General features: G+C 41.4%; 1 protein-coding gene across 1 annotated transcript in view; it reads left to right on the forward strand.

Annotated features, from left to right (window-relative positions):
* HS6ST1 (heparan sulfate 6-O-sulfotransferase 1) overlaps positions 1-11,558 on the forward strand; it is a 285,636-nt gene extending 274,078 nt beyond the window's left edge. The window contains exon 2 of the mRNA XM_074301698.1: positions 10,590-11,558. Within this exon, the coding sequence (XP_074157799.1) occupies positions 10,590-11,298 (709 nt within the window). The 3' untranslated portion in view covers positions 11,299-11,558. The remainder of the gene's footprint in view (positions 1-10,589) is intronic.
* The last annotated feature ends 3,601 nt before the right edge of the window (positions 11,559-15,159 follow it).

Below are 15,159 nucleotides of genomic sequence, written 5' to 3' on the forward strand. Positions count from 1 at the left end.
AGTGATTAATTTTTTTTAAGTTTTTGCCACATCAGTTTACAAAGATTTGTCTCGTAAGGCATAAAAGAATCACATAAAAGAGTTTGGTTGTCATTGTTTTAAGTTCATAATAAACTATTCAATTCTAATAAAGAGAGAGAGAAAAGTTACTGTTGCAATTTGAACACAAAAGTGTTCAGTGATAAATAGCATCTGACTACCAGCTTCTCTAGATGTGAAAAGGGATGAGGAATTTTTAATTCTTTACTAAGACTTAAGCCATATGACCCCAGGGATTACAATTAAAATGAGGATCCCATTACTCTGAGAAATGTCACTCTTGAACCACCATCGGTAAGATTGGTTTTCCACTATTGTTTTTCCAGCATCTAGGATGACTTTACTCATCAGCACTCTCTTGTCCAGTTCCCTTTGGGATCAGTGGCAAGATGGCTGGCTAGGATGAGAGAAGATAATGTGGCTGAGATCACAGGATAAAGAGCTAGAATCTTCAGAATTCCTAGACCAATCCTCTCATATGCTGATGAGGGAAATGAGGCCCAAAGGAGGGGCTGTAACTTGCCCAGGGCTAGCAATTAGCAGAGTCAGCATTTAAATGTAGGGTTAGTCTGTGATGGGTGTTCGAATTAGCATTTGATAAATACATATATTTAAGCTCCAGTTAAGGCAAGTTCTATCAGTCACCCAGAAGATAGCCGAACCAGTTTCAGGATGTTAAAAATATCTTTTAGATATCAGCAGTGCCACTTTCTTTTTATCCTGGTTTGGAAATTCACCATTAAAAATCCATGATGGTTTCTTATATGTTTAGGGAGGATTATTCCTTAAGAGTTTTTTTCTAATTTCTTAGTGTAAAACTCTTTTTTTTTTTTGGGGGGGGGTATATTTTTTCATAGAAATCTACCTTGTATAAAAAAAGGGAGGAGGAGGAATGAAACTGACCAACAAAAGACTCAACTCCTGACTTTTTCATGTCCATAGGCTCCCACCCCCCTACTAAGAGGGGAGTAGTATTTTTCAATATCTACTCTCCAGAATCAGTCTTGGTCATTATAATTAGTATTTTACCCTACTTTTAATGAGTCATGTTACCAAAAACAGGTTTAAGTTGGCTTTGCTGTTAACATTGAGGTATAGGGTACATTCAGGGAAGACTAGTACCTCTGTGGACCCTTTTTAATTGCTATCCACCTAATTCTCACCTGTGGTTCTAAGAAGCTGCAGCATGCATATCAGCCACATTTTGGTAAAATGTTTTAGAAGATGGGATAAATTAGGTTGAGGGTAATCAAAGAGTCTCAAATCCTACAATAAGTTAAAAAGTGTCCACCCCAAGCATGTTAACATTATTGATTGGAAGAATAGAATGGAGCCTATACTTAGTTATGCTCATACATCATTTTACAGATAAGGAAACAGATTAAGAGAGACCCTAAGAATACTCATCTGGTAAGCATCAGCGCCTAGCCTGAAACCCAATTCTTCTCCCTGTAAATACAGTGTCTTTTCCATACCCCCTGTTATTTTTCTGATGTAGGTAAGGATCTAGATAGGGCTGTTTTAAGAGGAGAAACTAAAAATCTCAGCAAGACTTTCAAAAAGCAAGCAGCAAAATTCTAAAGATAAGATAAAGCTAAAATAAGTGGACCTTATTTTTTTTTCATAATCAGAAACTTAAAAGTTCAGAAAGACTTAAAAAAAAAAAAAAAACCAGAAACACTGTGATTCTGCTGTGAGTTTCAGACAGTAAACTTTTAATGCCATAATGCTATATAAATAAATGTGAGTTGTTAAGAGCAGGAGGTAATGACATTCTCACAGTGCTAGGCTGGGATAAAACAATGGGAAAAAAAAACTGTAAATAGGATTGTTAACTCTCTTAAAACACTAAAATTAGCCTGGTTTGGGGAGGGGAGGTTAATGTTCTGTAGAGAATTCCCTAGAGGGGCAGCCAGGACCTGGAATCAAAATAGTTGATGGGGCTGGTGCCTTTCACTTGCTCCTAGGAAAGATGGGGCTTTACCTGGGCTCCATGGGCTCAGTCACGGGATGATTTGAGAGCTGGACTCGATATATTTTAGACCTGGGGAAGTGAGAGGTAAATCATATCAATCAGCCTGGGATAGAATTCATCTCTAAACCCTCGGGATCTTCTCCCTGTCTCTAAAGTCAAACAGTCCAATTCCTGAAGCCCATAACTGAGGTTGGGTCATTATAGAGCAAGAGTTTTTAATTTGATTTTGTGGCCTAGATAACCCTGGTGTGAACCCCTTCTCAGAAATATGTTTTTTAAAGTACAAAATTAAATGCACATGATTGCCAAGAAAATAAATTATATAGAAAATACTTTCTATTTTTCAAAATATCAAAGAAACAAGTTTGTATAACCCTAATGAAGAATTCCTGGATGGACTAAAGCTAACCAGCCTACAAGTTAGGAGGATCCATAGGAGGCCACTAATAGACAACAACCAGTCCAGTAAACTAAGATTCCTAGACAGTTGGGGTCTAGCCTCAGCTTCACCACTAACCTGCAAATCACTTATCTTTTCCGAGCCTTGTTTTCCTCATCTGTAAAAACAGAGAATTGGACAAAATAACCTCCAAGTTTCCTCTTACGATCTCTATATAACCCTGGTCTCAGAATTGGGAGTAGTCCCCATTAGTTCCTTTGGCATTTGCTTATGTCTGCTGAAGGTTCACCAAGGATCAAATTCCCTGTGCCTTTGCTCTGTGTGCATTCAGAAATAACAAAAAGGCAAGCTTCCCAAAGGAATATCAAAATGTGGGAGGGGGCATTTCTCTGCTCTGTTACAATTGGATTTATTATCCTATTACTATCCTTAAAATAGAGTGGGAAATTAAGAAGCTAACAGAGGATCAAGGAAGACATTTTGATGACTTCCATCTCAAAATCCAAAATAAACCATTGAATTGCAGACTATTAATCCTATCCTTCATGCTGAAGCAATGTGGGAATTAAAGATTGAGCATCCTTTCTGTCAGTAATACCCCTTGTCCAACTGTGGTAGTCTAACCAGGAAACTCACTTCATTTCTCTTAGCTTCCATTCCCTCACCTCTAAATGGCTAAACAACCCAAGAAATGTGGGAGAAGAGGCTGTTCTGTTATGAGAAGAGAAATGAAGTCGTCAGTTATTCAGACTGGAATGAGAAAGGCTGAAAAAATTCATAAATGAGACTAGAAGGGAAGCATAGACTTGGGCATCAAATTCATGAATATAAATGTTGCTCCTAAAAGAACTAAAGGGCTCCCCACACAAACCCAGCTTAGAAGAGGTGGTCTTATGACAAAAGACCAGCTTACTTCACACAGCAGAGTAAATTCTGAACCCCATCACCCACCCAAAGGCATGGAAAACAGGACATTCTTTTAACATTTTCCATCTCCATGTAGCCCATGATTTTCTGCTGTCTTCCTAGTATTTCTCTTTTGTGAGTCTTCCTTCCCCATCTGGAGAAGCAGTTCTTTTCCTGAATAATAATAGCTTATATTTCTGTTGTGTTTCAGGGTTACAAAATGCTGTGGTGCATTTGTCAGCAGAGGTCTTGGGTTCAAAGTCCAACTCCAGCATCTCAGTGACTTTGGAAGTGCTGTGGACAAGCACTTCTCCTTTGGGTAGCTAACCTGAAGAGATTAGACTAAAGCTCTCATCTTTCTATAAATCTATGATGTATGAAAAGACTGGAGTTTGAAACACTTTGTAGCTGTTGAACTGAGGCAAGCCTCTTCTGTTCATCCTTTTCTTCCCCTAAAATGAGGAAGTCAGACTCAGCGACCTCTAAGGCCTATTCCATGTCAAAATTTAAATCTGTAAGTTATCAGAGTGATATTAATAGGACTATGTTACATATTTATATATATATATATATACATATATATATATATATATATATATATATATATGTAACATAGTCCTATTAATATCACTCTGATAACTTACATATATATATAAAAATATGGAGATTGTCATAGCACTTTATCTACCTCCCTTGGTTGTTGTGAGGATAAATACAAGATTATTTTTGTAAAACACTTAGCACAGTACCTGACACATAGTAGGTGCTATATAAATAAGAGCTATTATTAATGATTATTATGATGATGATGGTGGTCTTGGGACTCTAGGCCCAGTGCTCTAATCTCCGCTGCCCAATTAACAACTTCCTATAGGCTAGGTCCTGTGATTATGGGAATCAGTAAGACTTCTGGGAAGGACACAGAGAGTGACCAAAGAAGTCAATATGGGGTCATAGTGCAGAGGATGATTGAGAGATCCAGAATTTGCTCACTAAATAGTTTTGCTCAGAGAAACCATCTGATCTTGGAGAAAGGAATTGCCCCTTCTAGAATCTCTGGTCAAACATACTGCTTAAGGACAAAGGAATTAGGAGACAGGAAAAAAGTCAAGAAGTGTTTTCTTGTGGAAATATGTCTTCCAAGACCCTTATCTTTAGAGGGATACTTGGAAGTGAATTGTACCCGAGGAGGTGGGGGACACTGTAAGGTGAGATGAGGGGAAGTCATTCTTTTGACTCGTGATTAGAGATTGTACTGAAAATTTGCAACAGAAATCTTTCACTGAAGTATGATTGGTAGCTGAAAGCATATTGTAATGACCAGCAAAGGGGAAGGGGAGCTTTTTATCCGAAAGCATAGTGAAATTTCAATAAATTAATGGAGGAAATGTGTGGGTAATAGAAAATGTCATTGTTCACCAGAACTTTTCTAGCCACGAAAGTCACAAAGGGGAAAAAAAAAAGAAAATATCCAAAAAGGGACTAAGAGCAGGAGAGGAAGAAATACTTAAGCCTGTCTTGCCTACAGATATGATCTCAAAGAAAGCCATTTGTCCCTATAGACCCCTGGAAAGCTTTTGGAGGGGGTTTGGGGAGAGAGGCGCAATAGTGGAATCTTAAACCACACTTAAATCTCCTTCCTTTCTCCAGGTATTCAGGGAGAATCTAATATGCTTGCAATTTGTAGGATGCAAGTTTAGGATGCCCTCCTTGCTCTCGGGAAGCTTTCAGTCTGGTTGGAGAAGCAACATTTACACTCACAAAACAATTCAGTAACACAACTAGTATGGGATAAATGCCCAAATGAGCATGGCCAGACACTAGTGGTTGTGGGAGAAGTAGGAGGATTTAGGGTAGGGGTACGGTCAGGGAAGTCGAACTGGTTTCTTGGTGTCTTTTGACAGCCAAGATTTAAAGGGGGCAAAAGCACAACAAGCAAGGAAGAAGAGAAACTTAAGGGAAGCCAAGGAAGCTGGAATACATTAGGCGTTTATGAGGAGACAATGAGAAAAATATGCCTGACAAAAAGAAGTGTTTTGTAATAGGAGGCAGCTGGGTGGCTAAGCTGGTAGAGCGAGGGCTGAGAATCAGGAAGACCTGAATTCAAATCCCCTCAGCTGGGTCACCCTAGGCAAACACTTAACCAGTATAATCCGCAGAGAAGAAAATAGCAAACTGCTTCAGTATCTCTACCAAGAAAACCTCATGGACCTCATGCTGTCTTCCAGTGGGGGGGAGTCACAAATAGTCAACTACAAATCAACAATAATTAGAACTGCAGTGGTTAGAACAGTAGTACTAAGAGAAGCTTGGAAAGGGACCACTTGTGGAAGGCCTTGAATGCCTTCTAAGCAGTGGAAAGCTATTGATGTCCTTTGCTCACAACAAGACAGTGACAAAGTAGTGTTGTAGAAAGGGGATTCTCCTTCTCAGTCTGCTTCTTTCTCTTTCATCCTGGCCAGGTGATCACCTTAGCAGTAGACCTGGAATCAGGAAAAGCTGAGTTCTTATCCTGTGTTACACACTCGTTAGCTATAGGCTCCTGGGAAAATCACTTGATCTCATTCTGTAAGATGAGAATAACAATTGCATCTACCTCACAGGGCTGTTTGTAAGCATCAAACAAAACAAAATGAGCAAAAAATAATTTTTAAAAAAAGGCTAATTGTGGCCCTTCTTTGGCTCTTGAACCATTTCCCAGAACATTGCTGGTACCAGGATCACCAGACAAGGAGCCTGGTGGCCCAGTGACATCAAGGATCCTGGCATCCCCAACAACATTCCCTTCATGCAGAAGTAGTTAGGACGGGCCCTTCGAAGGGTTGTCTGATTAGTCTTTAGTCCTCTACCTCCTGGATGCCCTCACACCATTTGTGGCACACCCCCTTGGGCATCCATACCCCCCACCACAGAAAGGACAGATATCTTCTCACCTGAGCACCTGATTCTGTTCATGGCAATGAGTTATCGAATAAACTAATCCCAGCTAATGAATTCTTCCTCTCAGGTAGCCTAATGCTTTATCTCATTTAGATTGCAAGCACTTGGAAATTTCAGTAGCTTAGAGTAGGTAAAGGTTGAGGTCAGAAGGATCTTTTAGCCTCTTCAAATTATGCCTTTTCTGTTCATATTGATCCTGCCCAATAATGCCCTATAAGGTTGATGTTTGATATTGTATTTAACCTATATTTTAACATGTTTAACATATATTGGATTACCTGCCATCAGGGGGGAAGAAGGGGAAGGAAGGGAAATTCTAAAATACAAGGCTATGCAAAGATCAATGTTGAAAAATTATCTGTGCATGTGTTTTAAAAATAAAATTAAAAACTTAAAAAAATAAAAAGGTTGATGTTTGAGCAGAGAATTTTGGGGTACTCTAGAGAGGTTTCATGTCCTGAGCATGGAAGTAGATTAGAATGACCTCCAAAGTCCTTTCTAACTCATGAATTCTATGATAAAGCTTTTCTTTCATGCTGGAAGAATATCCTCATAGGCTATCATGGAGTATATCCACTCTGCTATTTCACTCTATATACATACGTTTATATGTATATGTATTGTGTGTGTACATATGTGTGTATATGTGCACATATACATCCCTATTGGAGCTACCAATCCAATAGGGGAGAACACATGTAAAATGACGAGGTATCACAAGGCATATGGATATCTAAGATAGGTATCTATCTAGGTATTTCAGAGACATTGTGGATTTGATTCCAGACTACCACAATGAAGTGAATATCTCAATAAATCACATGGTTTCCAAGTACTTAAAAAGTTGTTTACTATATTGTTTATACCGTTATCTATTAAGTACACAATAATTTTATGTCTAAAAAGACAATATACATACTTTAATTTAAAAACATTTTATTGCTAAAAATAATGTGAACCATCATCTAGACTTCAGTGAGTCTTAATCTTTTTGCTGGTGGAGGATCTTGCCTAGATGTTGATGGATTGCTGACTATCAGTTGTGATGTTTGGGGCATGGTAATTTGTTAAAATAAAACGACAATAATGTTTGCAGCATCTATTGACTCTTCCTTTCACTTAAACACCATTGGAGGGTCATTAGGTCGCCTAATTTCACTGTTATGTCTCAGGAAATAGAAAGCCTGAGGAGAGGGAGAGAGACAGAGGAATGGCCTGTCAATGGAGCAGTCACAACACACACATTTATCAATTAAGTTTGCCATCTTATATGACCATCGATTGTGGCACTCCAAAAGTTACAATAGTAACGTCAAAGATCACAGATCATCAGAACAGATATAATGCTAATGAAAAAGCTTGAAATATTGCAAGAATGTGTGACACAAAAACGCAATGTGAGCACATGCTGTTGGGAAAATGACGCCAATAAACCTGTTCAACGCAGGATTGCCACAACCTTCAATTTATTTTAAAAAATGCAATGTCTGTGAAGTGCAATAAGGCAAAACACAATAAAACAAGATCTGCCAGTATAAGATATATGACATATGTCTTATATTACCTAGTTATTTATATGTTGGCTCCTCCATCAGAATGTGAGTTCCATGAGGAGAGGAACCATGTTTCCCCGGGTTTTATTTTGGGTTTTTTTTTTCCCTATCCCCACTACTTTGCACAATGCCTAACACTATAAATGCTTGTCAGGCAACACACTGATCTCCTAGCTGGGTGCTGGATGATCGAGGACAATAAATCTGCAATTGCCCTTTCAGCCTTTAGGGGCTTGATGCTTCAAGTGCCAGACTCTGAATTCATCAGTTTTTAAATCCTTGGCAGATATATGGTTATATCCCTTTTTTGACCAAGCAGAAATGGGAGTCTGGGCTTGTCAGATAGACCTGATTTAGAACTTTTCTTTCATTTGACCCTTACAACAACCTTAGGAGATATATGCTATTATTATCCCCATTTTACAGTTGAGGAAACTGAGGGAAAGGTTAAGTGACTTGCCCAGGGTCATGTGGTAAGTCTGTATCTGAAACTGGATTTGACATCAGGCTAGTGCCATGTCCTAGTGCCTCCAGCCGCCTCACGTTTGGCTTTTCCAGGAATCACTTTGCCAGCCTCATTCTGGGTTACTAGAGGAAAGGTGGGGAGGGGGAGAGTAGACGGCTGCTCCTGAGTTACATTAGCAGAAGGAACCTTCCCCACCACTACATACAGGGAGAAAAACATCGGCAGTGTTTAGCATCAGTGTCTGTCGCGTGAACATCTGGCATCCATCATTGAGGCCTGTGTCTCTCCTCTGTCATATTTTATCCCCATCTGTTAGTGGTTTCTTAGCACTGTTTATATAAATCATAGCAGCATCCCAGGCAGGAGATGAATCATTATTATAGGCTGCTGTTTAGAGGAGAGAGGGGAGAAAGACTTGGGTTTGGGGGTGGAGGGAAAGGGAAAATCTTCAGTTGCTTTTTTTTCCCATTCTACAACTATTTCTTTCCCAGACTGTGTGTGCTGCTTTGGATTTCTTGGGGGGTGATGGTCTAGTCCATGACAGTTCTTGAAGAAAGTCTATATTTTGGCCAGTGGTAACCCATTCTTGGGGGCTCATTTCTTCTTAGATAGGAAAAGTGCCGCACTGGACACAGCACATCTGTATTTTTTTTTTCCTGCTGCACCCTCCTCCATTGAATGCAAGCTCTCTTTCCATACCCCTACTCATTGACCTAGCATCTAATCCAACCCTCTCACTTTACAAATAAGGAAAATGCGACCCAGAAAGATTCAGTGATTTGTCCAACCCCAAAGCCAGTTCGATCTAGTGTTTTTATTTTTTTTTTAAACCACTCATGTTATTTTATATAGCTTGTGTAATAAAGTACTATGTAGTAAAGACAGAAGATTAGGCCATTTTGAATAAGATATTATTCCAAGGTAACTAAGTTTAAGTAATGTAAGAATCAGGAGGGAAAAGAGTATATAGACCATTGTAGTCTGCAAAATTCAGTTCAAATACTTGGAGGCCATCCTTTGATCTCCCTAAACTGCTAGTACATTACTTCTTATCCCCCATTAGAATGTAAGCTGCCCCAGAGCAAGAGCTGGTTTTGCTTTTTCTTTATATTCCCAGCTTTTAGTCCAGAACTTGGCACTGTGGATAGAATGGTGGACTTGGAAGTCCACCTGGAAAACCTGTGTGAGAATCCTGCCTCAGACACTAAGCTGTGATGAACAAATCACTTAATCATTCTTAGCCTCAGCTTCCTACTTTGTAAAATGAGAATAATAAAAACCTATCACAGAGTTGTACTTGTGAGATAGTAATAGTAGTAGTAAAAGTAGTGATAATTGAACTGATGCTGAGTGAAATGAGCAGGACCAGGAGATCATCGTATACTTCAACAATACTATATGAAGATCAATTCTGATGGAAGTGGCCATTTTCAATAATGAGATGAACCAAATCAGCTCCAATAGAGCAGTAATCAACTGAACCAGCTACACCCATCGAAAGAACTCTGGGAGATGACTATGAACCACTACATAGAATCCCTCTATCTTTGTCTGCCTGCATTTTTTATTTCCTTCACAGGCTAACTGTACATCATTTCAAAGTCCGATTCTTTTTGTACAGCAAAACAACTGTTTGGACATATATACATATATTGTATTTAATTTATACTCTAACATATTTAACATGTATTGGTCAATCTGCCATCTGTGGGGGGGGGGGGAATTAGAACAAAAGGTTTGGCAATTGTCAATGTTGTAAAATTACCTATGCATATATCTGGTAAATAAAAACTATTAAAATATTTTTTAAAAGTATATGTTACCATGTAAAATGTATGGGATTGCCTGTCATCTAGGGGAGGAAGTAGAGGGAGGGAAGGGATAATTTGGAAAAATGAATACAAGGGCAATGTTATAAAAAAAATTACTCACGCATATATACTGTCAAAAATTTATAAATAAATTTTTTTTTAAAAGTATATGTTACATACAAAAAAAAAAGTAGTGATAGTTGTAATGGTAGTAATAGTTGTGGGGTAGTAACAGTAGTAGTAAAGGTAGTGATACTAGTTATAGTAATGGTAGTAGTAGTTGTGGGATAGTAACAGTAGCACTTGTAATAATGGTAGTAGTAGTAGTGAGGATGGTAGTAATAGTAGTAATAATAGTAGCTAGCATTTATAAAGTTTTTTAAAGTCTGCAAAGCACATCCCATTTATTCTATCCTAAGAGCAATCTTGCAAATTAGTGCTTTGGAAGTACAAGCCGACTGATTTTCAGCTCTTCCCCTTTGTTCTTGTCTCATTTCAGGAAGTTTTACTACATCACGCTGCTGAGGGACCCCGTGTCCCGCTACCTCAGTGAGTGGCGGCATGTTCAGCGCGGGGCCACCTGGAAAACCTCGCTGCACATGTGTGATGGGAGGACCCCCACTCCCGAGGAGCTGCCCCCGTGTTACGAAGGCACGGACTGGTCAGGCTGCACGCTGCAGGAATTCATGGACTGCCCCTACAACCTGGCCAACAACCGCCAGGTACGGATGCTGGCTGATCTGAGCCTGGTAGGCTGCTACAATATGTCCTTCATCCCTGAAAACAAGCGGGCGCAAGTCCTTCTGGAGAGCGCCAAGAAGAATCTCCGGGACATGGCCTTCTTTGGCCTGACGGAGTTCCAGAGAAAGACCCAGTACCTGTTTGAAAGGACTTTCAACCTGAAGTTCATCCGGCCTTTCATGCAGTACAATAGCACCCGGGCCGGCGGCGTAGAGGCGGACAGCGAGACCATCCGGAGGATCGAGGAGCTGAATGACCTGGACGTACAGCTCTATGACTACGCCAAGGACCTCTTCCAGCAGCGGTACCAGTACAAACGACAGCTGGAGAGGATGGAGCAGAGGATCAAAAACCGGGAGGAAAGACTTCTCCACCGGTCCAACGAGGCCCTTCCCAAGGAAGAGGCAGAGGAGCAGGGACGCTTGCCCACCGAAGACTACATGAGCCATATTATAGAGAAGTGGTAGCCCAAGGGAGCCTTTTCTACTTGACAGCACCCAAGAATTCTCATGGGGGGGAGGGAAGGGGGATCCTATGGTTGGATGACAGAAACCCACAAAACTTTATTTAAAAAAAATCTCAAGTCTGTTTAACAGAAGGTAGATGTGTCTGAAAAATACACAACAAGTTGGGGGGGTGTGTGGAGGGAGGGAGTGGGGAAGTGTGGCTTTTTACTGTTTCTACAAGGCCAGACATTCTTTAAAAATAAATAAAGGAAAATTTTAAATGGGTCACGGCCAACTTGTACTTAACATAAAACCACCAGTCAGCTCCCCCAGCCTGAGATCCAGGACTGCTCAAATGGTTTGTGCCCCTAGCTCAGAAGAAGGTCACATTCCTTTGCATCTATGCCCTGAGCTTCCAGGCCAGTGGGAGAGAAGGCAGAAAAGAAAAATAAAGTTGAGGGGATTGGATGGCTTAGCTATCAGTCCACTACTTCAGAAAGCAGCAGTGCTTTGTGTACTTTTAGCCACAAAGGAAAGCAAAATTAAAAAAAGAATTAAGGAAGAGCTTTAAGCACAAGGGGAAATACAGGGGATTTTGAAGCCATCTAGGATACATCTAGGGGGCCCTGATCACTTCACCCACCAACTAAGAGGTCATCTTCAGAGTACAGGAAAGAGAAACCAAATCAGATTCCATATAGAACTGGCAGTATTTATGTGTACACACATACATACTTCATCCCTTCCCTTTTCTAGGTACAGTCCACACAGCCTTAAAAAAGGTTAAAACACCTATATTTTGTTTTGATTTTATTGAATACATCAGGCAGATTCTTCCCATGAGACAAAGGGACCATCTCACCCAAAGCCTGAAATATCTGGTCCCAGGTCTTTATGACTGTGAGCATCTCAAACATTTATGAGAACAACTATCTTTAGTCAGGAAAGAACAATTACTTCTTTTGAATTACCTTAAGAAGTTGTATAGTTGTTGTTGTTGTTGTTGTTGTTTTCTTTCCTGCAGTCTCTCTCCTTTTAGTCCATCCCTAGCTTTCAAAGTTTATCTGAAGATTAAAAAACAGCTTCCTTATTTAGAGACTAACACAACAGCAAAAACACAGGAAGAAGGAAAATGACAAACATTGGGCCTTTGGCTCCGGTCCTGCTGGCTTAAAATGTCATTTCAAATCACTTTTCCCCCAAGGAGGAATAGGATTTCATTCTCCTACTTGATATCAGAATCTCCAACTGGAGTTGATGCCTCTCAATAGGGGACAAGCAATAGATCCCTGCCCATTTCCAGCTAACTTATCCCACATTATACAAACCACTTGGATATCTTTGCTGCTCTACTCAGCACTTATGTACTGAGATGGAAATTATTTGGGGGAAGGGGGTAATTTAAGTATTAGACTTTATTAATCACCCCCTGGAACTGAACTGTTTTAGAGGGTATACTGTGATTAGAGGAAGGGAGTTGTATGTTCCAAAGCTGTGAGTATGTCTGTGATATGGGAAGGAAAGGGGCTCTGGGAGTTGGGCCCATGAGGTAAATTTTACCCAACAGCTTCCACCCCTCCAAGGCCAGCCAGCACCATGTCCTACTTTTACGTCACTGCCTTTCTCCCTGGAATCTGTGGCTTCAGAGGGTCTCATCAGATGGGCATCCTATTGGCTTAAATGGGATCTCCAAGCAGTTATGTGCAATGAGATGGCCATCAGAAATGTGACTGCCTGAATGGAGGGGACAGAGCAGGAATGAGACCCGTATCTGCCCAGGATGGAAGCATGCCCTAATTGTGCGTCTGGGAAAGACCTTGTGGAAGCCCTCCTAAACTTCATGCTTGGAGATCTGCTAAAAGATTCAGGATACACCCAAGCCTCAAATTCCACTTATTTTCACACTGCTTATTTGTCTTATGACCTCCGTAGATAAATGGAATGAAACCTCAGTTAACAAAAATAGAAAATGTCTAAAAACATCGGTTAACTACAACTCAGATATAGGATCCTCAACTAACCAGAATTCTTTTGTGGGATGGGGAAGAAGGGAAAAGCAGATGCCTTTCGACTCAAAATGAAAGAAATCCAAACCACAAAGAAAAATGCTGGTGGAAAGGACTTAGCCAAGAAAATAATTTCCAAGAGCTGTCCCTAGTACATTCTGAATTCAGCCCAATTCCCCTACACCTTAGACAAGAAGCAATTAATTAAGAGTGGATGTTCAGGACAATAACCTTGAGGCCCTGCAAAAGCCTCAGTCAGGAATGAAGGATTCCATTAAGTTGCCCACACACCTCTGAATGAGGCAGGAAAAGGAGGGGACTTTCACCTACAGAGATTGGTACTGAAAGGGGGATTATGGCTAACTCTTGTTGCTCTGAAGCTCAACTAACCAGAAACTCTGCCTGTTTTAAGGGCAGTCCTCCAGTGAACATTTGTTAAGCACCTCACTTACAGATTCCAGAGTGATCCTTTGGCCCCTTGGTGGGAGTCTTTGCTTTTTGACGAATACTATTTTCAGCCACTTTTCCCATCCATTAAACCTTTTCATAGTCCTCCCCAGCCCCCTTTCCAGTCCACCAGCTAAACCCCCAAGGCACAGTTAACTACGGAACTCCTTCCCCCTCTCTATTGTTCCCCATATCATCTTCTCTTCCTCCATCCTTCCTGCTTCCTTTCCCTTTTTTCTCTCTGCTTCCTCTCTCTTTTCCTCTTGCCTTTCTTTCCCTCATCCCAAACTTGCCTTTGTTCCTTTTCCTCTCCTTTTCACTTCTTTTCCCTTCCTCTTTCCTCCTGCGGCCATTCTTCCACTTTCTTTTATCTCCCTCTGTCCAGATTTCCTGGCCCCGGTCCCCTCTCTGGTCACATTATAAAGAGAAGAGGCGTTGGAAAGAAAGGCTTGCTGAAGAGAAGGGATTCTCGGTCCGGGGCGTTCCAGGATGGTCTCACTAAATGATACCCCAGTACTTCGGAGTAGCACAGTGTCAGAATAATAACCCCGGCTTTCCCCTTTCCTCGCCCCGGGGAGATTGATTAAGCAGTCCATTCCGATCGGAAATTAACTCAGGCGACCTCTTCTCCCCTCCCGCAGCCTGAGATACCTCGATTTTCTAACCGAACCACCCTAGGACTCCCCAACCCTTCCACCGAATGATTCTTGATTCGGAAACGCCCCTGGGAGGAATCCCTGCGCCCTTCTCTCTGCAAAAGCTTCAAGACCAGGCTCTGGGCAGTGCAAACAGGCTCGTCGCCCCGTTTTCCTGGCAGCCCCGCAGTTTCCCGAGCACGTTGTGACAACATTCTGTGGAGTGGAATAAAAATACGTTCGCTATATTTAGCTATTGCAGGTGCTTTCACATCTATTAAGTGATCCTCGTGCCACTCCAGTGAAGTCGGTATTTTTACTCCTGTTGAGAGATGGTACGATCGAGAGGGGGCTGGACAGGTTTAAATGATTGGCTCCGAGACCACCCCCAAGGGGCTCCGGCGAAAGCTTCTGTCTCCAGGCGGCGGCAGGAAGGACCTTTGCCAGACTTTCACTAGGAATCCTGAATTTTTAAATGACTGCAGAGAAGAGGGAGGCTTTCCCCCCGGTTTGATTTCTTGCTTTAGCGCAGCATGTCCTGGTAGCAGGGCTTTATTTCCTTGTAACAGGGGACTGAAGAGGAATCAAGCGCCAGATGGGCTGGGCTGCTAGCTTGTACGCCGTGGCAGGGAGCAGTCAGCTCGCTGGGAGGCTTGCTTTCCCTGCCCGTTCTGCCAACGCGATTAAAAAGGCACATCTGAGTGTCACACGGAGATGCCTGGGCGGGAGCCGGTTGGGAGCCCGGGGGTGCAGATTGTGGGCTGGGGGCGCGGGTCACATGCAAGAAGTTAAGG

Source organism: Sminthopsis crassicaudata, chromosome 3, assembly GCF_048593235.1.
Source record: "Sminthopsis crassicaudata isolate SCR6 chromosome 3, ASM4859323v1, whole genome shotgun sequence".
Classification (NCBI taxonomy): domain Eukaryota; kingdom Metazoa; phylum Chordata; class Mammalia; order Dasyuromorphia; family Dasyuridae; genus Sminthopsis; species Sminthopsis crassicaudata.